The sequence below is a fragment of the Sitophilus oryzae genome, unplaced genomic scaffold (genome assembly GCF_002938485.1).
Source record: "Sitophilus oryzae breed Bouriz unplaced genomic scaffold, Soryzae_2.0 scaffold_1067_pilon_pilon, whole genome shotgun sequence".
NCBI lineage: Eukaryota > Metazoa > Arthropoda > Insecta > Coleoptera > Curculionidae > Sitophilus > Sitophilus oryzae.
Window position 1 is genome coordinate 309,468 of NW_022145690.1, and position 25,459 is coordinate 334,926.

General features: G+C 31.9%; 1 protein-coding gene and 1 long non-coding RNA gene across 20 annotated transcripts in view; both read right to left on the reverse strand.

The window, feature by feature from the left end:
• Positions 1-24,541, reverse strand: part of LOC115879249 (protein tramtrack, beta isoform-like) — a 200,474-nt gene extending 175,933 nt beyond the window's left edge. For 18 of the 19 annotated variants that reach the window (XM_030896063.1, XM_030896072.1, XM_030896054.1 and 15 more), the window contains exons 1-3: positions 24,335-24,541; positions 23,868-24,232; positions 18,797-19,211 (exon numbers count right to left, since the gene is read on the reverse strand). In XM_030896063.1, coding sequence (XP_030751923.1) covers positions 18,797-19,211; positions 23,868-24,224 — 772 coding nt within the window. In that variant the 5' untranslated portion in view covers positions 24,225-24,232; positions 24,335-24,541. The remainder of the gene's footprint in view (positions 1-18,796; positions 19,212-23,867; positions 24,233-24,334) is intronic. The other variant, XM_030896098.1, reaches the window with a different exon arrangement.
• Positions 8,238-16,347, reverse strand: LOC115879342. Its single transcript, XR_004049697.1, has 2 exons — positions 12,016-16,347; positions 8,238-8,376 (listed from the first exon to the last, which is right to left on the reverse strand). It is a non-coding gene; the product is annotated as an uncharacterized LOC115879342 (long non-coding RNA).
• Positions 24,542-25,459: the final 918 nt, after the last annotated feature.

The window sequence follows — 25,459 nt, forward strand, 5'->3', positions numbered from 1 at the left end:
TGTTCAAGAACGGTTTGAAAATAATTTGTATTACTGTTTGGAGGTTGGCGGGCAATATTTTCAGCATTTGCTTCATTAATAAGATAAGCTTTATTAATTAATTCGATTTATGCGTTTTTTTTTGCAAAAAGTACTTTTCAAATTTCAATCCTTCATATTTTCAAAATGACTCGACCGATTTTTAAAAACGAAGCGGGGAAATATAGAAAATAGAAAGCTCTTTTCATTGCGGCGCCTTTTGACCCCCCTTCCCATTTTGAAAAAAGTTGGGGAATGACACCCCCGATTAGAGGATTGAAGATTTTGCAATCTTTTTGGGGCAAAAGCTGTCCCCCTCACAAACAAAATTGACGTGTTTTTGGATTTTTTGAAAAAAAAATACCCAGCCGTTATGCCTTGCGGAACGTTTTCGATGGGCTACCCTGTATATTTTTTCTTTACCGTTTTTCAAATAAGTCCATAATAACCGAGTTATTTTACTTTTAAAATTAAAAAAACTGTCTGAATCAATTAATAGTTTTTAAACAAAAAGTAACTTTAAAAAAAATCGAACAATAAATAAAGCAATAACTTAATGAATTACATTATTTGATTAATAATGGGGTAAATATGTGCCCTGTATCAGCAAATAGCGTACGTAATAAACTGCTTATTTTTTAAAAAATCAATAACCTCATGACTTTCGCGCGCATATTCATTATTTACAATCCGTATATCTCTAATTGTAAGTGTGCTCTTATTTTTTGTTTAAAAATAATAGAAAATTTACTCCGAAGCATAAAAAACTTACATCAATTGCGCTGGCATGCAATTTTTAGTCGGCCAATTATTTATATGCAGATTTGTAACCGATAAAAAATTGTCCGACGATTGGTTCCATAAGAATGTATTGTTTTCACTTTTGCTACTAAATAGACGACCCAACTAAAAATTGCATGTCGGCGGGCACGCGAAAATAATGTTTCAACAGAACAATTTTTTGTACAAGTTTTTTGTATGAAACATAAAGAGCTTTCGTGAAACTGTAAAACTCACGCATGCCCAGAAACTACGAAAGTATTGATTTCCTGTTAAAGCGTCCCTGTTTAAATATAAAGATAAAATTCTATCATGCCACAAGCAAAAATCAGATATTTCAGGATACTGCCAGCAAGAGTCTGAATTTCAAAGGACAAAAACATTTTTGCTTGTTCTAAAATGGATAATCCCGTTTAGATTTTTCCATATTTCCATGCCGTTTTAGAGAAAATTAAAAAAAAACATGAAATTATGGATGAATTTTTTTCAAGTTTCAAAATCCTAAAAATCAAAAGCCGTTTTTATAGTAATATAATTTAGATTTCATCCTTGATATATAATTTTTAATTTTTGTGGTTGTTAAAGTATCAAATTTTCAGATAACTATTATCACGCTTCCTGTTGCATTGAACTAAATAAATCTTATGCTTCTTAAACATTTTAAAACAGCAAAAAATATGACGTTAATTAAAATTCTATCAAAGAATAACAACAGAATTGTTACCATAGAAACACGTTTCGATTTTTAGGACTTAAATTCAACTATATTTTTATATATATATTTTTTTTAATTTTCTCTAAACGGTATGGAAATTTGAAAAAATATAAGAATTTTAGAACAAGCAAAAATTTTTGTGCAGAATGATTTTTCTCAAAATGTTAATAAAAGTTTTTCCTCGTGTAAAGACAAACCGGAACATACTGTATAATAGTGTTGTCAGGGCTAATCATAATTGTTTAGATATAGTATTTCACACACCCATTTTGTACAGCATTTTCTAACAAGTTAAAATAAATAGTAATTATAAGTAATGCTAGTTTAAATTAAAATGTGTTTTAGTGTTTTCGCATAAAGGGAATTAAGCTTATTAAAAATTACTCGTTTTTCAAAGAATCAAATTATGTAGATATTAAAAATTTTATACTCGTTTTTGTTGATACCATACGATCGAAAAAAACGGCGTCATAGACAGCCGGTGAAAGACAATCAAAGATAATTTTGACGAGGTCAAGCCACAGACGTCATTTACTTGTGGACAATATTAAAGTACTTTATTTTTAATAGCGCTTACTGCCATATGGCCTTGTGAAGGTTGTATTTTTTTATATTGAGTAAAAATGATTTTTAAATGGTGTAGTTTAAAATTCGAAAAATATAATTGAAATAGATTTGTCTGGAAACATATCCTTATTTAATACCTACATTTATCCTTTCTGTAATGTGTTAATGTTTGACAATTTGTGTGTCAATTTTTAGTAAATGACGCCTAGAGATTGACCTCGCCAAAATTATCATCGACTGTCGTTACCCAGCTGTCGCTGACGCCGTTTTTCATTACCGTTAGGTCTTTTTGATATACTCTATTATACCAGCAACCTAGAAAAAATAATAATATAGGGAGAAGTAAAAAAGGAAAACGACCGAGAGGCAGATCGCCTGTTAGATGAATAGACCAAGTTAAGAAAATTACCAATACACCATTACAAACTGAAGAAATGGACCGACAAATATTGAAAACGAGAGTAAATGGATGTACCTGATTGACCTGATTCCATGAGGTCACGATTTCTGAGACATGAGAATACGACTAAGAAGAGAAGAGTATATCTTTGTAGTTTATTCATCATCAATAAAGCAATATTCTAGGCAAATTTGTATTTTTTTCTGAATGAAAGTTTGAAAACCAATACACCTTCGCAAATCGGCGAGTTGGACGCTGCATGGATCTGTATCATAATTTACCAACGTGGAACTAGATTTAGCAATATTCACCCAATGGGGCTAGACAACCGTTGAATTAAATAAAGTAAGCAGTCATCAATTAAAGAAGCAAAAGTTCTGCGTTGAGTGACTCTGTGACTGTACCAAAACGTGTTCGAAAAAAAAACGGCGCATTTTAGATGAAATAAATCTGAATTTTGATGGCGATTAATAACAAAAACTGCAGACGAAATATGAATACACTAAAGCAGAATAGCCACAGAGAAAGCAAAAATTGCTTAATCGGTTACAGAATTGATAGCTGTTTTTAGCAAAATCGTGAAGTTATTCCAATAATCATTACTTGACAAATCGGAGGCAGGAACCACAACAAAAAGAACATATCTGCAGAAAAAAAGAAAACTTACTGCACGAAGAAAATGCACCATATCCCACCTCTGCGGTAGCCATAGCAATCAAGATCAAGAGTTGCAGTTTCACCTGTTAGACCACCCTGTATTCGCCAAATTTAGTTCCCAGTGACTTCTTTATTATCCCCAAACTGAAAATTGGACACGGAGAATAAAGATTATCGTAGAATAAGAAAAAATGAAGAATGAAATGAAAACGTAAACAATCATTTTATTACTGACAAATACGCCAAGAGAACCAATATATACGGATTGATTAGGTCATGGCAGAACTGTGTTTTGCTGATTCAAGAGATTACTTAATGCAGGAAAAAATATAAACTTAAAAAAAAATGTTTGGTATCACTGAGTTTCGTTATACGTAGATAGATGTCTTGTTCTCGTGTCTGTTGTGAATTAATTTTAAAAGCCATTAAAATTCTACAAAAAGGATTTTTATTTTTACGTTACGATTCAAAAGAGAAATACCTAACTGTTCCAATATTAAAGTAAATAAGTAAACCCATAATAAAGTTATAAACAATTATATTTTTAACAACGTTTCTTTTAAATCTTATTTAATATTAATTATTTATTCTATTTGAAAGAAATGCTATAATAATCTTATTATTAGCACTAAGGGTAAATATACTAAAAGATACAGCACCCCACAACCACGACATTAGTTATGTATGGTTAATATATAAAATAAGCAGGTTCTGTAGACAAAAAGGCTGACCAATAGGATAGTGTTCTTCGATAAACGAACAGAAATAAGTGGTGTATATCCTACAGATATTCTTAACCAGGTATGCTGTGCCTTTTATATATTTAATCTAAAGCTGTGACCGCACATGCGACATTTGGCAATTTCCGAGCGCTCCTCGCCGATCTCCGATCAGTGTGGATAGGGAAGTTGAAATTCGGCGACGAGAGCGAGTGCTCGTCTTTATGTTATTGCTATCAGAGCTCGGCGATGCCCTCATGTGTGTGAACGGAAGTCCGATGACGAGCGCTCGCAAATCGCAGACTGTCGCATGTGTCGCAATGCTTCAGGTACTTACTTTTTAACCACTGCCTCGTAGGCTTGCTTCAACGTAGACAACGTAGTCTCCATGGTCCAAAGGGCACTTTAGCGCGTTTAAAAAAGTGTACCTCTCTGAAGCCTACATATCTGGCTGGTGATTATATTGTCTACTAAATTTCGTCTCGAGCTCTACAGCCCTACTTTGTGCGACACTGCAGTACTTAGGTATCTACCGGGAAATTTAATTATTTTTATATAGGGGGTTGTTACAACAAAACATTGAATCAGAATTAGTAGGAACCATAGATAAATGCAACAAGTTTAGATCGGAAAGCCCGTAAAAATTTTGGGTCGCGAAATTATTTTGGGTCGCGACCGTTATACGCGATCTGGCGCTGCTATAGCGGTCGCTAAGAACAACGGCAAACAAAAACAGAAATAATTTTCTCTTGTCAAAGTCAGAATCTTCAAAAATCATAATAATCTTTCAAAATCTAAACCGCTCTCATTAAAGAAATTCCGAAAAGTGTTTATAGCGTCCATTTTCAAAGTAATAATTGCTATCTTGTGAGAAAATTCAAGTTTTATTTACTCCAACCGGAGATAATTGTGAAAAAGTGGCATTAAAAACTTAAAAAGCTGTGCTGTGAACTGTGAACTGCAAAAACCATCGTGGATCGTGGCATAACGTCGGTTTCCAATGTTTTATAGGTATTTCATACATGCGTCCTTATATAAAATAAAGTTTCTTGTATGCAACACAATGTCTTTTATTTATAAAATTAAACAAAAATAATAATAAATTTGAATAAGGGCACTTTAGCGCGTTTAAAAAAGTGTACCTCTCTGAAGCCTACATATCTGGCTGGTGATTATATTGTCTACTAAATTTCGTCTCGAGCTCTACAGCCCTACTTTGTGCGACACTGCAGTACTTAGGTATCTACCGGGAAATTTAATTATTTTTATATAGGGGGTTGTTACAACAAAACATTGAATCAGAATTAGTTTCATTTATCTATGGTAGGAACTACGTATCACCACAGAACATATTACATATATCGTATGACAATCGATGATAATATTGGCGAGGTTTATCGCTTACGTCATTTCATAAAACTGACATAAAACTTGTCAAAAATTAACATTCGTTTAAAAAAAAGAATAGAATGTTTCTAGACACACACATCTATTTCCAAAAAAAAATCTCGAATTTTAAACTACATACGCCATTTAAACATAATTTTTACTCAAATAAAAATAAATTACAACCTTCTTGTGGCCAACTGGCGGTAAGTACCATTAAAAGATATGGTACAGACCAAGTAATGAAGTCTAGGGCTTCACCTCGCCAAAAATATCGTTGATTTTTAATTTCCCAGGCGTCTTTGACGCCGTTTATATGTATACGTATACGTACGTATGATAAAAAAAACTCGAACTAGAAGTATGTATATATTTTTCTTTCCTTTTTAATTCTGCTCCTATCATTTTTAGTTCATTAGGCAAATTTGTTCACAAGTAAAATGGCATTGACTGCTTGCACATTGAAGCTAGTCTACAGTTGGATTATACGCAGTAGATTTTTCAAAAAATTAAAAAACTCTTTTTTAATATTTGCAGTTAGTTCAGAACTATTTTGTTTTTCCTAATAAAATGTACTTGGACGACACAAATCAAATCGGAGAATCTGCTTTATAACGAGCTGACTTGAGTTTTTTTCCTACGAATTCTAATTCAATGTTGCCGCCCGCCGGCTGCAATGTAATGCTATTGTTAATAAACTTACTCAAAAGAAAGACGAAAGGTGTTTAAGTTTTCTTCCAGACAAAAATAATATATTAATCAAGTTGAGAACCCTAAACTTATTTTTCAAAAAATACTGATTCCTTGACAATCATACAGATAGAAACAAAAGTTACTTTTAGTATGTCAAAACAACAAAAGTCAGGCTGTGTCAAAACTTAACACCCTGTGGAAAAATAAATCAGTAAAATGTAGCTACATTAGGTTTAAATCCAGTCACCTTTAGATGTTATTGCATTCATGTTAGTATTTAGTATATCGCTCGATTAGTGATCGGCAAATGAAAGGATAATCAAACAAATATGCGCACGCAGCTTATGGTTTGCGAACAGTCCTTGATAAATGGGATAACAACCTTTAAAAAGAAATTCAAAACTACACTGAAACCGTACCATGTCATATGGTTGGTTAGGCGAGGTGAAATTTAACGAGGTAGCAATACGCGATATAAAAGATAATGTAATGTTCCGGATTGTTAACTAAATCGAAAGAGTGCAACACTTACTTTAAAAACCAGTATCTTATAAAAAGCCAATAATAAAATAATAATCAAAAAGGTTTAATTTTTCCCCCACAAGACGTTAAAACTTTAAATCCTTAAGAAAAAATACGCCTGTATGTGGGACCACTTCCATTTACTTCAATGCATTTAAACGTTTCGCGGTCCTCTCCGCCTTCGCTAGGTCGTACGCCTCATGTGGTGCCACGCACTAAGGGTATACAAGTAACTTTATTTATATCAGTATAATGATAAGGAATCATTTAACATTCAAGATTAAAGATGTAGGACTGTCAATTTGACTAAAATTATCTTTGATCAGAATTTATTGTCGGAGTGTTTAGAAAATTGAGAAAAAATGAAACCCCATATAAATCATCTTCATGGTATTCATATTCATACCACATTTTTTTTCAAGTTGATACGTCATGTAGCAAATATTTTTAATGGAAATATCTTATTGTAAACACACAAAAATAGCTCCAACCTAGACATCATGTTTGTGCAAAAAAGTCGAATTACTATGGAGACCAGCCCTGCACCATGTGATTTTAATAAATGAACACCTCAGATATACTTAAAAATTGCATTCTAAATGTGATCCTATGCGCCTTGAACAGCATTTCCGATCATATTCCACTTGTCTGCCCTCCGTCGTGTCGTCTAACTGCCGCCCTCCGTGTCTATTTTAATCGTTGGTATTATTTCTACACATCTAACAAAATTATTCTACATTAGACTAGAGACATGTACGGACTAAAATTTTCAAGTTCAAGCCAAAAAACTTTGCACCGATGTTTTGAATAAAGGTTCCCACAGACGCTCAGTTTTATCGCCAAACCAAACCTGGTTTGTGCAGACATATCGGTACGTGTATGGGTAGTTCCGGCCGACTGTGCAGGTCGTTGACCGTCCTGACCTGTACGAAATCCGATCTGTACGAAATCAGGCCTTGCTTGAATTCGGCCTGCGCAAATTTCGGAGCAAACCTACGTATGCTCGTTCATTTTTTTTCAGTCCGTTTATATTTTCAGTCTAGGATTAAATAGAAACAAAATGCCGATGTGTCGTAAAAAGTTTTTATGCCAATGTATTGAACTATATAAAAGCATATCATGCTCACAGAAAATAAAAATTAAGAATTATAAATGGCGAACACGATAAAAAATTCTCAGCGTATGAACACTTCGTACAGCAGAAATACTAAAGAAGATTTCGGAAACAGAGAAGCAGTTGTTTAAAAGGTCAACAATTTAAGTTCTTTTGGAAAAAACTAGACAGTCTCAAAAAGCAATAATTTAGCGTAAAGCTACGCAAACTGCTTAAAACCGCGCAAACTGGCTTGCACAGTCTAGCGTGCCTATGTTAAGAACCGAGTGTCTGCGGAGCCTGTAAGATTTTTTCTCAATTCATCCATCCCTCTAAGTGTATGGAGGATGTATTGAGGAAAAATAGACACTTAGGTCCGGATGTTCATCACTTCACTTCATTAGCTTCACAACTGAAATTGAATACACCGTTTTCGAGGCTTAAATTGCGCTCTTAAAAATATTTTATAATATTAAACAAGAAAAATATACCTGACAGAACTGCCGACTTCAGCATTATTCAGAGTTCACTGGAACTCGAATTTTAGCCATACACAATCAGGCCTTAACCTTATTCAAAACGTCGATTCAAAGTTGTCCAATTGTTTACAGGGGTAAACTGCATAAGAATGCATAACATCGAAATTTATTCAAAAATAGTCAGGATATGAATATTAATTAAAAAAGATTTCTCTAAAAAAATTTATTTCTAATAATCATCTATAAATTAGTTAATTTTTAACAATCCTTTTCGTGCTAATATCCTCCATCTCCGCATAGATGGTGCTAGTTTGACGTATGTATAGAAATGTTTTGCCTGCGGATGTCTGAAACAATCCAAAAATATACACGTTAGCACCCATTATATCAAAAGTACTGTTCGGTTAAAAAAAGCGCCAGTAGCCTTTCAAATAGTAATACAGTAGACTGTCGATTATCCCACTCTTTAGTACTAGCGATGGGAACTATCGAATGAATTAGACTATCGAATGGTTACTGAATGAATGATTTCAACTATCGAATGGTTTTATTCGAATAAAATAATTCATTCATTTGTATACTGAAGCATATGTGACAACCTCACCGTGCGACTAAATGGTTAATCGTTGAGCCACGACTATCGTATGCTTTTGATAAATGAAATTTAGTATTATGTTTAGTATTCCTTTGATTTTTGTGTGATCAGTGCTTTATTAGTGAGTTCTTGCAAATTTTTATAGCTTCGCCTTGTAAATACTGTGCAATTTTTGCGTTTATTAAAATATTAAAATAGTAGTTTCTTTTTTAAATTGACGATTGTGTGCGTGTGGTCAATTTTGTCCGAAAATTTGTGTGATTTTCCATTATTACAGTTGAGGGTTGGAACCTTTGGTGTTACACAGCAAAATAAAACACTAAATCACCACAATACACCAAAACACTTTTACTTTTACACTGGATGGGCGTTTCGCTAACCATCTTAGCATCATCAGCAGATGATTATAAACTAAAATACAATCTACAATTAGAGCGTTTATATACTCGCTCAGTGGGCACAAAGTGGGCGTGGCAAGATCTAGCCAACCGAGTCAGAACCCACCAAGCGTAACAGTTAGCTTTCCGCCACTAGAGTAGTAGGAACAAAGAACTTGAAGGAACTGGACCATTGTCTTTGTTCATACTATCTTTTCATTTATTAATTCTGATGCTTTCATATGCATCTAATTGCCTGTAATTTGAGACTTGTTTAATTAATTTCAAGTTATTAAGATCTATACAATATCCTTTATCAACAATATGTTCGGCAACGCAATATTTATCCGGTCTACGATATCTTATCTGAGCTAAATGTTCTTTAAATCTAGTTAATATTGGTCTTCTAGCTTGCCCAACATATTTCTGATTACATATATATAATTTATAATCATCTGCTGATGATGATAACCCAGTATTTGCTTTAAAATATTAAAAATCATTTTCCTACATCCAAAATAAAAAGTATTATTGCAACAACAGAATATTAATAAAAAAAAATGCAAAATATGTATATAGACATACTATCCCTAACTAACTAATGCCAAAGAATAATATTCTTTGCTAATATCAACTAATACCAATATATGGCAACAGCGCCCTTCGTAATGTATTTTCTGTGTAAATACTGGCAACTCGATAAAAAAAATAATGTGTCCTTATCTTTATCTGACTCCGCAAAAAATCAAAGATGCCGGCTTCTTTCATAGCATTGCCACCGACCGCTGTCGGGTTTCTAAGAAAGAAACCTACGTCGCCGGGCTACAACTAAAATCCTGTTTATATTTTATTATAATCGATCCTGACGAATAAATGAATTTTAAAAATGAATGAATTTTATAAATGAATGGTTTTTGCTGCCGAATTACTAGAATAAAATATTTCAAGGCAGATGACGCATCTATTCGATAATTTTTATTAGAAGTTTTCGACGAATATTTTCTTACTAGCTATCAAATTATTCGAATGAATTGCAACTATCGAATGTTTCGATAGTATTAATTCGATAGTTCCCACTACTATCTAGTACTCTAGTTTCCGATCGCTGGATTATCCAAGCGTATCCGAGTTGAGTTACACCGTTTAACGGCGGTGTAACTCCGTATTAACCGAGTGACGCTGTATTATTCGAGCATGAGGCCTAATATATCGGGTAATTATGGAGAATCCCAGAATTGCCGAAGCACCACAAACTGACTTTAGTTGTTCTTTTGTTTGGCAAAAATATTAATAAAATATTTTAACGTAGGTACTGGCATTAATATTAAAATTAAATAATACATATTAAAAATATAAAAACAACGTTTTAAAAATCAGGATTATCCGAGCCGCCAACTATCCGAGAATCCGAGCTAGTGAACAGCCGACATTAGATCGGATAATCGAGAGTCTACTGTAATTGATATTTAAATGAAAGATTTGGAACGCAAATTTAATCGGTGAAAATATTTTTCTGAAAACTGATATCTGATATGTGTATGAAAACGATTTACTAAATCAGAAATTTTAATTTAAAACAATTTTTTGTGCTAATTTTAATTTAAATCTTTATTGGAAGCCAAATAATAGCTTTGTCGAATTAAATAAATTTTATTTCAACAGAACAACTCATTATCGTCCTATACGTGGTGATCCGAATTGTTATTCGGGAATCTTCGGCAGCATATTCTGCAGATAAAAATAAGTAAAATAGTTCATATAAATATATGTCCTTAAATGCATCATTTCGGAGATACATTGTGTAGAAGTTTCATTTTTATATCGACTTTCCAAATTATTTCTGAACTAACGTCCATATTAGGATGAAAATTGGTGCCTGGGTGTTTTTTGATAAGAGAAATTTTAGTTCGATGTCAATATGATTTTTATTTGTAGAGGGCGCCATCATACATACTTGTTAACTGATTTAAAGTGTAATAACTTTTCGTCCGTACCTGTATAAAACTACTGAGTGAAAAAACACACACCTTCGTAGTTTTTTATGTAAAAAGTATGGTAAAAAATATAGCCTTGGTAAAAATAGCTACGAGCAACTGTTTTCAAAATATCTGGAATGGAAATAGTCAATACATGTCATTATTGACAATAAATAAAAATGTTGACTAGATAGTTATGACTGAAATGATAAATTTGGGAACTTATTTTTTAAACTATTTATGAATTTTTCTAGAAAAAAATACGATAAAACAGTTTCTCTTCTGTTGATATTTGACAAAAATATTTCAAATTTATTATTTCACACTAATAACTATTCAACATGTATAATTTTAGTCAATTTTGACATGTATTAACTATTTCGATTCGAAATATCATGAGAACAATTACTCCAACAGACCTTTTTTACGTAAAAAATTACAGAAATGTATATTTTTTCACTCGGTAGTGAAATACAGATATTATACGGACAAAGTTATTACTCTTCAAAACAGCTAGAAAATATGTAGGTGGCGCGCCCTACAAGTAGGAGTCACACTGATATTGAAATCCCCGAATTTCTCTTATAAAAAACACCCAGACACCCATAATAATTGTCATCCAAATATCGGCGTTAGTTCCGAAATTATTTGGAAAAAATCGAAATAAAAATGAAACACCCTGATCTCCGAACCGAAGCATTTTAGGAGAAATTTATACGAACTTTTTTACTTAATTTTATCTGTAGAATATACTGCCGAAGTTTCCCGAATACAATTCGGACCACCCTGGTAGTTTTTTCTTTCGTACATTCCTAAAAAATATTTGATTTGTCGCGTTTACTTAAATGAAATTATTTAATTTCTCAGTATATATACTATACGATCAAAAAAACAGCGTCAGGGATGGCTTGGAAATGAAGAAATCGCTGTCATTTTGTATGTAAAAATTTTGACGAATGTTATCAATCATAATTTCCAACTGCACGCCATTTTTTCCGATCATACGGTACACATTAGACTAACCTAAAATGTACTTACATTTGTACAGCAGATTTGTAGATATCCATAAGCCTGCCGTCTTTGCTCGCCCCCAATAATATCGATCTCTTCACAAACTTGACGAACTCGGCTTTCTCTTGAGCCTCGGGACATGGAGGATGATTGTGGGGTATGGTTACTTGCAAATCGTCGGAGGTGCCCCCTACTGGCATGCATGCCCTGGCCTTACACACCAGACGCTTATATTCAGAACATACTAAATACCTAAGATCCATTTCGAACAATTCAAAAAACTGTTTATATTGTTTTACATCGACAATTATCCCTTAATACAATTACACACTGTATCTCTTAAAAAAGTGCAAGTATTTTAAGTGACAGTTTATTACATAACAGCAACCCCGGCAAAAACAACTAGCATTCAACCGCGCAACCGCCGAAAGGCACGCTTGCGTTAATCAGTCGTACGCGGCCATCTTCCGGTAATGTTTCTCAAAGTTTCACATTCTTAATAATAAAAGATTTTGGTAAATCTAAATAAAGTTTGGCGATATTATAGCAAATATATAATCGTACATTCATAAATTCTCATTGAAAGAGTGGGCACATAGAAAATATTTAAGTATTCAACAACACATATTCTCAAAGATTGAAAATATATATACAATATGACGATAAGAGAAGCTGCAACCTGCAATAATTGTGAAGTTATATTCTCTCAGTTTAGTTGAAAATAACAGTAAAAAAATTATTGCTGTAAGTTTTTTCTTTTAAGACAACAGATAAGTGTAAAAGTGTAGAAGGGTGTTTGCAACATATAAGCTTTTTTAAACCTTAATATATATTAGAGTTTCAATTAACTCAGCTTTTTTAAATAAAAATTATGTTTCTTATGTCCTGATTTACCACTCTTAAAAATAATTGCACTTTTTACTAAGAGACACAGTTCTAAAAACTTTCTTGGATCAGTCTCCTAAATTTTTTACAGATATCTATACATATTTAATTAGTGTATAGTGTAGTTATATTATCTTAGTATCCAAAAGCTAAGATGTATTCAAATAAATAGAATCGCATTTAAATTGTAATTAGAAAATTTTGAGATATCTTCCTACAACTATTAATAACTATACTTTAAATTAATGTTTTGAATACATTATAAATGAAAATTTTACATATTAATACCTCGTAGTTTACAAAATCGCAAAACAATTTTGAATTAAATCATTAAATAGAACATTTAGAACTCATTAGAGGACAATTAAATTTGTGAAATAAATGTTCCAAGTGTTCAGTGCTAACAAAAGGTTAGGATATCACGAGTTTATCGTATTTGTTAAATATAATTAACAAAGAAAAACATTTGATTAACAAAGAAGAACATTTGAATTGAAAGAAAAGAAAAGAAAATAAAGTTAGAATGAAGAATGAACTACAATAGAAAATTGCACAAATTAGCAGAAACGCGCCAAAAAATGACTCAACAAAAAAAGACAACTCTGGACGCGCGTTTCGCTAACCATTAGCATCGTCAGCTGATGATTAAAATAGTTTTTATTGATAATTGAAATTCAGTTTTAATTACCTGCTGATAACGCTAATATGTTTAGCGAAATGAACATCAAGTTCTTATAAATAATTTTGGATTTGTGGAATTTTCGAGTTGCTAACAGCTTATTAATATACTTAATAACTTATAATAAAATTTACTTACAAACCTAAGTTTAACATTCAGTGCGTTCAATCATTTCACAAAAGAAAAATGGTATCTAATATCTCATTTCCAATTTTAAAATCACAATGTAATATTGATTTCATACTAACCCTCTATATTAAATACCATATGATGAAAAAAGAAACGTTTTAAGTTGGTTTGGAAATGACCGATAGCTATAAATTTATAAATTTTACATATAAAATAACAGCGATTTTCATTTCCAAGCCTGCTCTGACGCCGTTTTCTTTTTACGATCATATGATATTTTGTATCCCTTAACTGAATTTGAAATTGATATTTTTAGAATGATTCATAACCCCAAATTCTACACATAATAAAACATCCTAAATAAAGTATAAGGCTATTTTATCATGTTTCAGGCAAAAAACATTTCTATATTTACATAAATTATTATTTAAATTCTCACAATTCTTGTTATAATATAAGAAATGTTTAAATTTAATAGAATTTGAAGCCACAATAAAGCCGTCCCTTGTTTAAAATCCCTCCAAAAGACTTTAAAGATAATACCCCATATTTAAAATAAAATACAAATTAAAAAGACGGAGTTATACGTATTCTTTCTTACCTTACTTTCGAATTTGTATTAAAACAATTGTGATGATACGTGAATCCATCAACAACTATGCACCCAGAAAACCCCTTGTGATGCCCTGAAGACAAGTGACTTTAAAATTGTATTCAATTTCGCGATTCTACGACATTTCAACAAAAATTCTTAAGAAAATTAAAACAAACATAACCTGTGATATACCATTGTAAAGTGAATTTGAAAATATCAATACAGACTATATTTTAATAATATAAAAATTGAAGCTGAATATTGATAAGTTTTAATTAATACTTTGAAGTATTCTTTCGTTAGTCACTTTAGAAGCTACCCACTGTGCAGGATCTACTAAAAACAGGTGTTTTGTAAAAATAGAACCATAGCCATCTTACTCAAAACCTGTTACCAGCAGTCCTGAAACAATTCTAGATCGATTCTGACAGTTCACCGTGACGTCGTTTTTATAATGCATATTTTCAATACCAAAAAAAATCGTTAAAACGTTTCAAGTTTCATTCAAAACTTGTTTCGAAAAGTAAGAAACAAAGTCCTAATGCAAACGAAAGTTTTAACTAATTTTTTCAGATAAATTTTGTGTGATTAGGAAATTAGTTTTCCTATAATTAACACTAATTTACGCAGTCGTTAAGTTGTATTTTATATTTCAAAATCAATGTATATCCCTCTCAATCAGAAAAAGAATAAAAGAAAAATGAATTATTGCAAGAACAATACAAGACATTTGTTCCCAAAATAATTGATTTTAATAATCAGAACTATTTTATCTTTAATTATTTTTTACTTCTGACTAACAGCAGATACTTGTGACTTTTGAAAAGTTAAATAACCTTTTTGGTTGTCAAAAACCACTCAAAAATTCTCCTCTACATGACACTTGAACCTATAACTTTAACCCAATAACTCAATAGAAAAAACGATATTCCATACCAAACAAAAACCTCATAGTAAACGCAAACAAAACAATTTAATTTCAGTTTAACTACATCTAGTGCTCGATTCTTGGCAGTTAACTGTACCTAATCATGAACTATTCGAAAACCTTGATAAATGTTAAATACATAAAAATATATAAAATTTCAAAAAGAAAAGTACTTAAGAAATTATAAATACATATTTTTATATTATAGTATTAACATTTAAAAAGATTTTAAATAACACACGACAGGCTGTCACAAAAATATGAACGAAAAGACATAGTAAAACTCAAAATAGATTACCCATAACTTATGCTATTTTCATCCTATTTGATAACACTAAAATTCGATTTTAAGAATCCCCCAAAGAAAATAAAACATTTTGTGGCCACATCAAAATCTCTTAATTCATATATCTGAAATAACTTATGGCTTATGTACCAATACAATATAAATGATAAAATTAACTTATTAAGACAATTTCTACAATATTATCTAAGTATATTCCAAAAATATATTGACTGATAAGGTTGACAAATCATTATAGTCAAAGTAACTAAAAGTATATGACTTGACAACAAAGTATCAGACTTTTTTCAAAAAACACTTTTAAATACTGTAAAAATTGACTAAAAATAAGTAATATTTTAACATTTACGAATTGTTCATAATACAAGTAATACACCTAATCAAAATTAATTAATCCCTATTTCTTGAAAAATACCTGTAATAAAAATAGTTTCCTAGTCTAATTAAATTTTAACATAAAACTTGTTTACCTTTAACCGCCATTTTCCTTTACAAAACATAATTTAAAAAAGATTCTGTGATGCACTGTTATTAAAACATATCTTTAAAAAAAATAGTTCCATTTGATAACTGACAACAAAATGAGGCCAATAGTTTAAATGGATCTTTTTTCTTGTTTACTTTTCTTATGGTATAAAGTTACCTAAAGCTAGGTAACTTTAAAAAAGAAAAACAAATTGTGAAAACATGTTTTAAATCATCACAAAATTACTCTTAAACTGATTATCAATCCACCAGTTGTTTACTATTGAAATAATGAAAAGATTATTTCAAAAAAAACACAGCTATTAAAAAATCCCTAAAAATTTTCATTGAAATAATTAAAAAATTATTTCAAAAACCACTTAAGTGTTTTCTTTTAATTGAAATAACGAAAAAATTATTTCAACAACCACAAATTCGCATTCAACATTTAAAATAAATGCTGAATGAAATTTTCGAAAAAAACAAACAAACAAATTGTCAAAATAATGACAATTCGCAAATCAAAAACTTAAAAATTGTATACTTGTAAAATTTTACAAGTACACAGACAAATCACAAAATACATAAAATGTTCAGTTGTCGTACAATCGCAAAAAGGTTGAATTGTAACCTTATTTGACTCAAAACATCATTAAACATATTTAATTTAAAATTAATTATAAAAATTTAGTAACTATAGTTATTCTCAAGAAAGATTGTCACTTGTCAAATAAGGTTACAATGACTTCTGAAAAATGTAACTGTTAAAACAAAAGAAAAAGAAAGCAATCTACAAGAAACTACATAAATACAAATAAACAACTTTAAAAGCTCTAGCAAAATGGTAACATATTGCTGATGTAAATTATCAATAATTATTAAAATTATATCCATACAGCTAAAGTCCACCTTCCATATACAGCTGCACATCCTTTTAAATAAATAAAGTATTATTTAAAACAATGAGCAGGCTCAGGAAAAAGAAGACTTGAGAAGTTTGCTTAAAACTAATTACTGAAAAATAATTTAATAGTTTTCATGGCGCTGAAAAAACGAAAAAAACTTCATTAAACGAAAAAAATTGTATATTGTTATTAATCCGCAGAGAATATGTAATTAAAGAGCAAAAAAATAATTGTATCTCAAAATAATAAATAAATAAGAATGCCCTTAAGTAAACAAAAGTTCAATATACTACCAACATTGGGCCGATTTTTTAATACTTTTTCCCTGAACAAATAATATCGAACAAGTAAAAAACGAGCAAATAGAGAAGATGAAAAAATTATTACAGAACTCAACAAGAAATTATAAAAAGAAATTCCCCAAAAAAACACCATAAACTTACTGTATAAATAGATCTCATAGCATTTATTGTTCAACACTAATAATGTTTATGCTAACAATACTACAAAAGCTTGTGATTATTTCACAACTTACTTCAATAATGAAGTACTTATCTTTTTGATTACGTATCTTTTTGATTACTCATCACCAAATGGTATTTACTACAGAAAATAAAGAAGTCGATATTCAATTATAGTCAATATACAATTCTTTTTAAGCAAATCCAAAAAAGTGATATCTGCGATCTGTCCTAACTAAAGCAAATCACAACCAAAGTTAACAATTCTTAAAATTGAGAAAAATCTATCAATGCATAAAATTCATAATTTTATAGAATCAAAATCTTGAATTACACAAGCATAAAGTTCGTAACTCTTGCTTGACAAAATAATAATCAATAGTGTATGTTACTAAATAATCCAAAGTTTCTTTCAATGATGTGAGAACTTTTCTTTAGATTTAAAATCAACAGTCTGACGAATCAACTATCAATAGATAGTTTTATATCAGTAGCTCAGATCGCGCAAGCACAAGAGTCATCAACTCTAAATTGCCTAAGTTTAAAAAATAATTTTCTCTAATTCAGTTTTTTCCTAATTATCCAAATATATTCCAAAAAGAAAAAGTAAATGTATGAGTTCCTGCAAATAATTTATAATTTCTTTCATTGTCGTTCTTTCATTACCTTCCCCAACCCCACTAAAAAAGCTATAGTTAGATAAAATATAATCAAAAGATAAAATATAATCAAAATATCTTATAGCCAAACTATAATGAATCTCAAACCTCAATATAAAAAATAAAATAATTTCTAAAGACAAGTAACTTAGAAAATATTTACTTTTTGATATTGAAATTTTGACAGCCAACAATGTGTTTAAATCGCAAACAGCTGTGAAAATCACATGGCATATAACAAATGTTATTTCTATTCCTACTATGACATCATTAAAAAATAGTGAATAGAGCAACACTTCCATTTCTTCTATTATTAGATGATTTATGATAAAAAATTGGCAGCTCTATTATTTATTATTCTGAGATACAATAATACAAAGACAAAACACCTTTTAATGGTTTGAATATAATACGTATACCGAACAAGCTTTGAATTTTAAATAATGCAATCTACTTAACTTCCAGAAACATCAAAAATACTTATATTTAGTTTTGAAACGCTATACAAAATCCAACTGTATTCAACTTCGAACATTAAATAACGAATTAACTAAACTTTGACTTATATAATCTTATAATCTTGAGAAAGCTTCGAAAATACCCGTCTTAACAGCAACAAACCTACATTTACTTGGAATTTAAGTAAAGAAATATCATCAAATGTAACTTAGTTACTTCTCTAGAACAAAAAAATCGCAACGCAAAAATACACACATGTATACCGCTTCAGACAAGATGTTACCACACAGTTACAGATTCCAGAAGCCTGAGGAGGGGTGAAATAAAAAGAACACCTACCTTGTCCTTCGCCAGCGCCGTCCGTGCTCGTACCAGCCTGTGGTTCTTCGCCTTCCATCATAGAGTAGTCTTCCGTGTCGTCAACAGCCGTGTCATCAAGAGTGTCATCGCCAAAATTGTCGTCGCCAGTGTCGTCAGGTATCGTTACCGATTGGTTCTGATCGTAGGGTTCCATTTTGAACTGAACAGGTTGGGAGTCCGTAGAGGGTAGCGAGATTGGTTCCGTTTTGGTTACAGGGGCAGGTGCCGATTGAGAATCATTTGAGGACACGCTTAGTCTAGGCCTTTTGGAGGCGGTGGTAGTTACGATAGGTGCAGGGGCTTGTTTTTTTGGTCGGGGTACTGGTTTATAATCCTCCGAGTGACGGATCGAAGGTTTCTCTTGGACTGGCTCGGTTTCAACGTCAGCTGAGCCCTGAAGAGAAGAAAAAAAGGTTTGATTTGTAAACTACAACGTGCCTCACGATTTCATTCATCACATTAAAACAGTTTGTTATTGTATAATATTTTATATTCATGCACCTTTTTAAACCCAAATTTATCACGATCCGAACGTTTCTATCATGCTGTCATGAGTAATCAGGACGAGGTCTACCTTGCTGACGCGGAATCAAAACCGCGGTCGCTAGCGTCTGATTTGGTTTGGTTAGGTTAGCCTACCAACTTAGAAAGTATCTAACTCTACTCTTATAAAATATCAGTTATCATCCAGCGTCTAACTTGGGTGAACATGTGTGAACCAGGGTAAACGAGAAATGTATGTCTGATTTTACACTGATGACATGAGACACGACGAAAATTTTCAGACGTCCATTAAACATAAAACATCGCTTAAAGCTAGTCACGCCCTTGTGCGAAATGTGGCGCGGCAAAGCAAATCGAAAAAACGTGCATTGGATTAACTGTATTGTATTATTACATACAATTAATTATTCCAGTGCACGGTTTTTCTCCGTGCTACGCAGCGCCGCACTTCACACAAATGCGTTACAAGTTTTGCTCTTGTGATATTTCTAAAGTTGCATTCTCACGACTCGTGTACTTGGCAAGTATTTTTAATTAGCATATAGGGTCTGGCGAGAATGCGGCGTAGTTCCTATAATAAACAACTGTGCTCTCCTGACCAATGTGCAGGAAATCTGGCTGCAGGTAGACTACTGCGGTTCACTACTGCGCATCACCTCTCTACAGGGTAGGTATTCCATTCTCGTGTTTTAAGGGATTTCTCGTTTATGAGTAGAGATACAATGTGATTTTCACATTGCTTTGCTACTTTTTTATGAAACTAAATATGCTACAGATATATTTGTCCTAGTTCCTGAAATACAGGGCGAATTTGAGAAGCGCAGTAGTGAACAGATGTTGGAATACAGATATGTGCAGTAGTGAACACAACGTCTACCGGCATCCAGACGGTCCGCACTCTGTTCAGGACAGCATAACAAAAGATATATTAAAGAACCAGCTTTCTTAAAATTCTCTCGTAAAACAGCGAAATCGTTATGGAAATGAAAATATAAAATGACGCGATCACAAAAAAATCGTATATCCGGTTAACGGAGGCATGAAAATGCAATAAATTTAAAAACTGCGTAATTTTCTAACCAATCAAAGTCTTTCAATAAAATTCAACCAATAAAATTAATATCGGTAATTATTGGGAAAACTGGAAATCGTCCGATTTTCACCAAAATTGGTATACACCCTATTTTGAGGTCATAGATTACGAATCTGAACTTTTTTCTTGGCGGTCTCTTACCGTTTTTCAGAAAAACGGAAAATTATTTCAAAATCGAATTTTTCTTAATTTCTCATATTTTTAAGGGTTTCTAGCACATATTTTGTAAAGTATTCAATAAACAATGATGTTATTTCTATTTTCTGTTACTTTTTTAACCAATTCTATGCATAATAGAGGAAAATTTGCTAAAATAAATTTGTAAACAATCTGAAAATGTTGGGTTGTGTTTCTGGCATTTAAAGCAACGTTGCCAATGCTAAACCTAAATTTAGCGTGTTTTTTTCGCTCATTCTGGGATTACGAAAGGCGGTCGCCAGAAGAACGGCTCCTTCCCATAATTGGTATTTTACCAACGAGATCTGACTATTTATAACCACGAAGTTGCACGAAAGAGTTTTGATTGCATTGGTTACAACTTCCATGCGGAGGGTGTTAATCTTTTGTTGTTATATTATAACAAAAAAAGATTAACCCCCTCCGCAAAGAAGTTAAAACAATGCAATCAAAACTTTCGTGCAACTTCGTGGTTATAGTCTTTATATAACTTCTTTGCGGAGAGGGTTAATCTTTTTTTGATATAACAACAAAAGATTAACACTCTCCCTCCACATGGAAGTTGTTAGCAATGCAATCAAAACTCTTTCGTGCAACTTCGTGGTTATAAATATAACAAAAAAAAAGATTAACCCCCTCCGCATAGAAGTTGCAATCAAAACTCTTCCCTGTAACTTTGTGGATATAGATAGGTATATTTAATTATTATCGATCTCATAATAGGTAATTTATTTAAAATCCCTAATCACCCGAAAAAATAGAAGATATGGCAACGTTGTAAATTTTGGCTCCTTCCCATAATTGCTATTTTACCAACGAGATCTGACTATTTATAACCACGAAGTTGCACGAAAGAGTTTTGATATTGGTTAGAACTTCCATGCGGAGGGTGTTAATCTTTTGTTGTATTATATCAAAAAAGGATTAACCCCCTCCGCAAAGAAGTTAAAACCAATGCAATCAAAATTCTTTCGTGTAACTTGGTGGTTATAAATGTAATATAACAAAAAAAAGATTAAACCCCTCCACATAGAAGTTGAAACCAATGCAATCAAAACTCTTCCGCGTAACTTTGTGGATATAGGTAGGTATATTTAATTAATGTCGATCTCATAATAGGTAACTTATTTAAAATCCCTAATCACCCGAAAAAATAGAAGATAAGGCAACGTAGTAAATTTTCAAATTTCTAGATTAGTTCTAGAATATATTTGTCTCTCTCATTACATAGGAGAGAGAAAGAAGGATATATCAAATGTCAAACTTCCATCTGGTCTCAATTTTCTTTGTTATTTTTTTGTTAAGAAAAGTGTTTTTCAGTAAAATGTTGGACATTTTTCTATCCCCAATCAAGTGTAGCTTTTAGATAAACTATAATATAATGAAAATATAGTGAAATTGGTGCTTGTCAGATATAACACCCTCCGAATTTTGTACTTTTTTTTATATCACTCGAAAGCATACATCGAAATAAGTATTTCAAGCCAAAAAAAATGTGGATGATCCATAATTTAATGAAAAAATAAACATCTAATTATTGCTACAACAAGCTACTTTCTATGCGAAAACTCCTCCAAATTTTGTCGGCGTTGCCAGATTCATTCATTTCTTCTTGAAAGGTTCATTAAAAAACACGTGCTGGTCGGAAGAAAACTCGCGTTAAGAACAGATTATAAATTATTTTAAAATCAAGAAAAGGCGATCGCCTGAGGAACTGCTCCTACCCATAGCTGATATTTTGCCTACGAGATCTGACTATTTATAACTACAAAGTTGCACGAAAGAGTTTTGATTGCGTTGGTTTCAACTTCTTTGGGGGTTAATTTGTTGTTTTTTTTTTATATTTTAATACGAATCTGAGTGCTTTCAATGTCTTGATTTTAAAATAACTTATAATCTGTTCTTATCGTGACAGCGCTACTGTTAAGGATTTGTTCGTCCGGCGACCGGCACGTAAAATCAAGTGAAAGCAATCAGATTCGTATTAAAATAAAAAAAAAATATAAAAAAAGACTAACACCCTCACGAAAAGGTTGAAACCAGCGCAATCAAAACTCTTTCGGTTTCAACTCTTTTTGTGTATCATGTAACGTACCGTATGATCGAAAAAAAAACGGCGTCAGCTATGGCTATGAAATGAACATCGCTGTCATTTTATATGTAAAATTATATGAGGAATGTCATCGATCGTCATTTCCAAGTAGGGTTCCCAACTTGAGCATGGGCGATTCCAGGACAATTATTTTTAAGTTTTTAAATAATTGAAACAAAACATTACATATTAGAAATTCAAATATATTATATGTAAATGTGATTTTTTTGGTCCCGGCCAAGGCAAAATTTTCGCCGGGACAAACTTTCTGATTCCTGGTTAATCCCGGTCAAACCGGGACGGTTGGGAACCCTATTTCCAAGCCAACTGGATGCCGTTTTTTTTCGATCATACGGTATTATGTATCATACAAACAAGAAATAACTTTGGCAACAATGATTACGCAGCTTACATCCTTAACAACAAATGGTGACAGACGGCTCCGGCGGCAAGTTTGAATCGAAAGAGTAAATCGATCAGGCAAATATTACAAAAGAGATCACCAACTCTATTTTTGATTTATGACTTAATAATGCTGCTCAATGATTAATTCTGACCTTTATATTAATAAAAAATGCATATAATCGTCATATTTTACAATAATTACACGCTTATACAACTTCACCATAATCTAAAAATGCACTTTTAATTTATTTATTTTTCAATAAATTGTGGTTCATCCGCAATTTTTTTTTGCTTAAAATTCTTATTTAAATGTATGCTTTCGACTGATATATAAATAAATGCCAAATTCGGAGGGTGTTATATCTGACAAGCACCCTGTAAATGAATAAAAGCGCCAATTTTCTCTAAAAAATCGAAAATTAAAGGTAGTCCGACCCTGTGCCGGTCAACAAATCTCATTGACATTGACCAAAAATAACACAAGAAATTTAATAACAATTCAAAGAGTAATTATTCTAACACGCCATTATTGTATAATAAACTTGTTAATTTATGTATCAGATATCACTGAAGACTAAATAAATAACATACTTTTATCTCTAGATGCTATGCAAAATCACAGAGTACGACCCTGAACCCAAGCGACGCCGCAAATACCGACCTCCCCTCAACTCAAAATGGACTCGGTCCAATTTATTATTATGCGCAAAAATAATTATTGCAGTGCAATACATATATTTAGAAATAGTTATTACGAAAAAAAACATAAAAATACTTACGTTCCCGTCTCCCGTGAGTCCTTTGATTTGTAAGGCCTCTGCAGTCTTAATAAAAGTAGTTAAATTGTCCTGACTAACTTGCACTTCACCTTGGTACATAAATTGGAGTAAATCACTAATCGCTACGTAACTAACGTCTTTAAGAAAAACTATTGGATGCTGACACGGATTAACTTTAAACAGTTCTTTGAAGTAGGGACTGCACACCGAGAGCACCATTTTGTGCGCTTTCAGGTATTTCCCTTCGACCGCCAACGTAACGTCCACTAAATCCTCGTTTTCCAGCAGCGAGTTCATGCCCGAACTCATATTTTTGTGGAAATTGTCCCAACACAAAGAAAATTGTTCCGACGCCATGGTCGGTGCTGCAAAAAACAAACGCTATTAGTACGCCATCATGGCGGATGCATGGGTCGAGTCCCGGTACCTTTCTACCAGGCTAAAATACTTGAAAATACAAAACTTACCTTGTTTAAAACGCTCCCCTGAGTTGAAAATGTTTTTACCGCACTATTGACAAATAATTGGTAAACGTATTCTAAAGAAAACCGCTATAGCCAATTATTCAACACTGTGAAACCACCATGACGCTTTATCGGCGAAGCGAGAATTGGAAAATGAAGCTGGCGTCGGCGATGACGAAGCTAGGACGCGCAGGAAACGGAAGTTCCAAGTTAGGGATTTTCGTTTTCAGTTTTGGATTATTTCAAGACGGTTGCCGGTTGTTAGTCGTCCGCTAAAACGGAAGAATAAAATATATTAATCGTCCCGTTTTAGCATTAGAAAGAGCATTAGAGAATTTTATCAGAATATGAGATCCAAAGCTAATGAAATAATTTATTATTCATTCAGTAATTTACAAAAATAATAATTTGTAAAGTAGAGACAGTTTAGAAACTTTTATATCTCTGTACATTTTTTCTACATGAGCAGTTAACACAAAAAAATAATTTTTAATATTATTAATAGCTTTAACACGATACATTAAATCACAATATTTTCGATTTTTTTCACACACGGTTCGCACAAGAAAACTAATTGGTGTTTTGATAAGAGTAATCAAATCAGGTTCTTAGATATAATAATTTATTATATTACTAGTTGAAGCCTGGCGCATCCGCCACATCAGAAAAAAAAAATACTTTTTATTTTTTTTTAATTAAATGAAACATTTTTAATGCAACAAAATTTGGTCATAGATTCTTAAAAAAAGGTGACCCGTATTTTTTATTTTTGGCGAGTGGCTCCCTTTTCGGATTTACAGCCCCCTGAATTTCGCCCATAAAAAGAGTTTTTTTTAATATCTCAGGGCCCTGTTGGACGAAAATCACTAAATTTGGTACACGTTGTTTTACCATAAAATAACAATTTTTGATGCTATTAACTTTTTTTATTTTCATCAATGGCGTCCCTACGGTATTTAAACTAAATATTATTGAAGAAAAAAATGGTACGCCACTGTTTTTTTAAATAAAAATTATTTTTTAAATCTACACTAAATTTGGAACAAATTTGATCTCTTGACTTTTTTTTGGTAGGACGCACCGTTTTCGCGTAAAAAATAAAAACCATTTTCATACATGACTAAATCG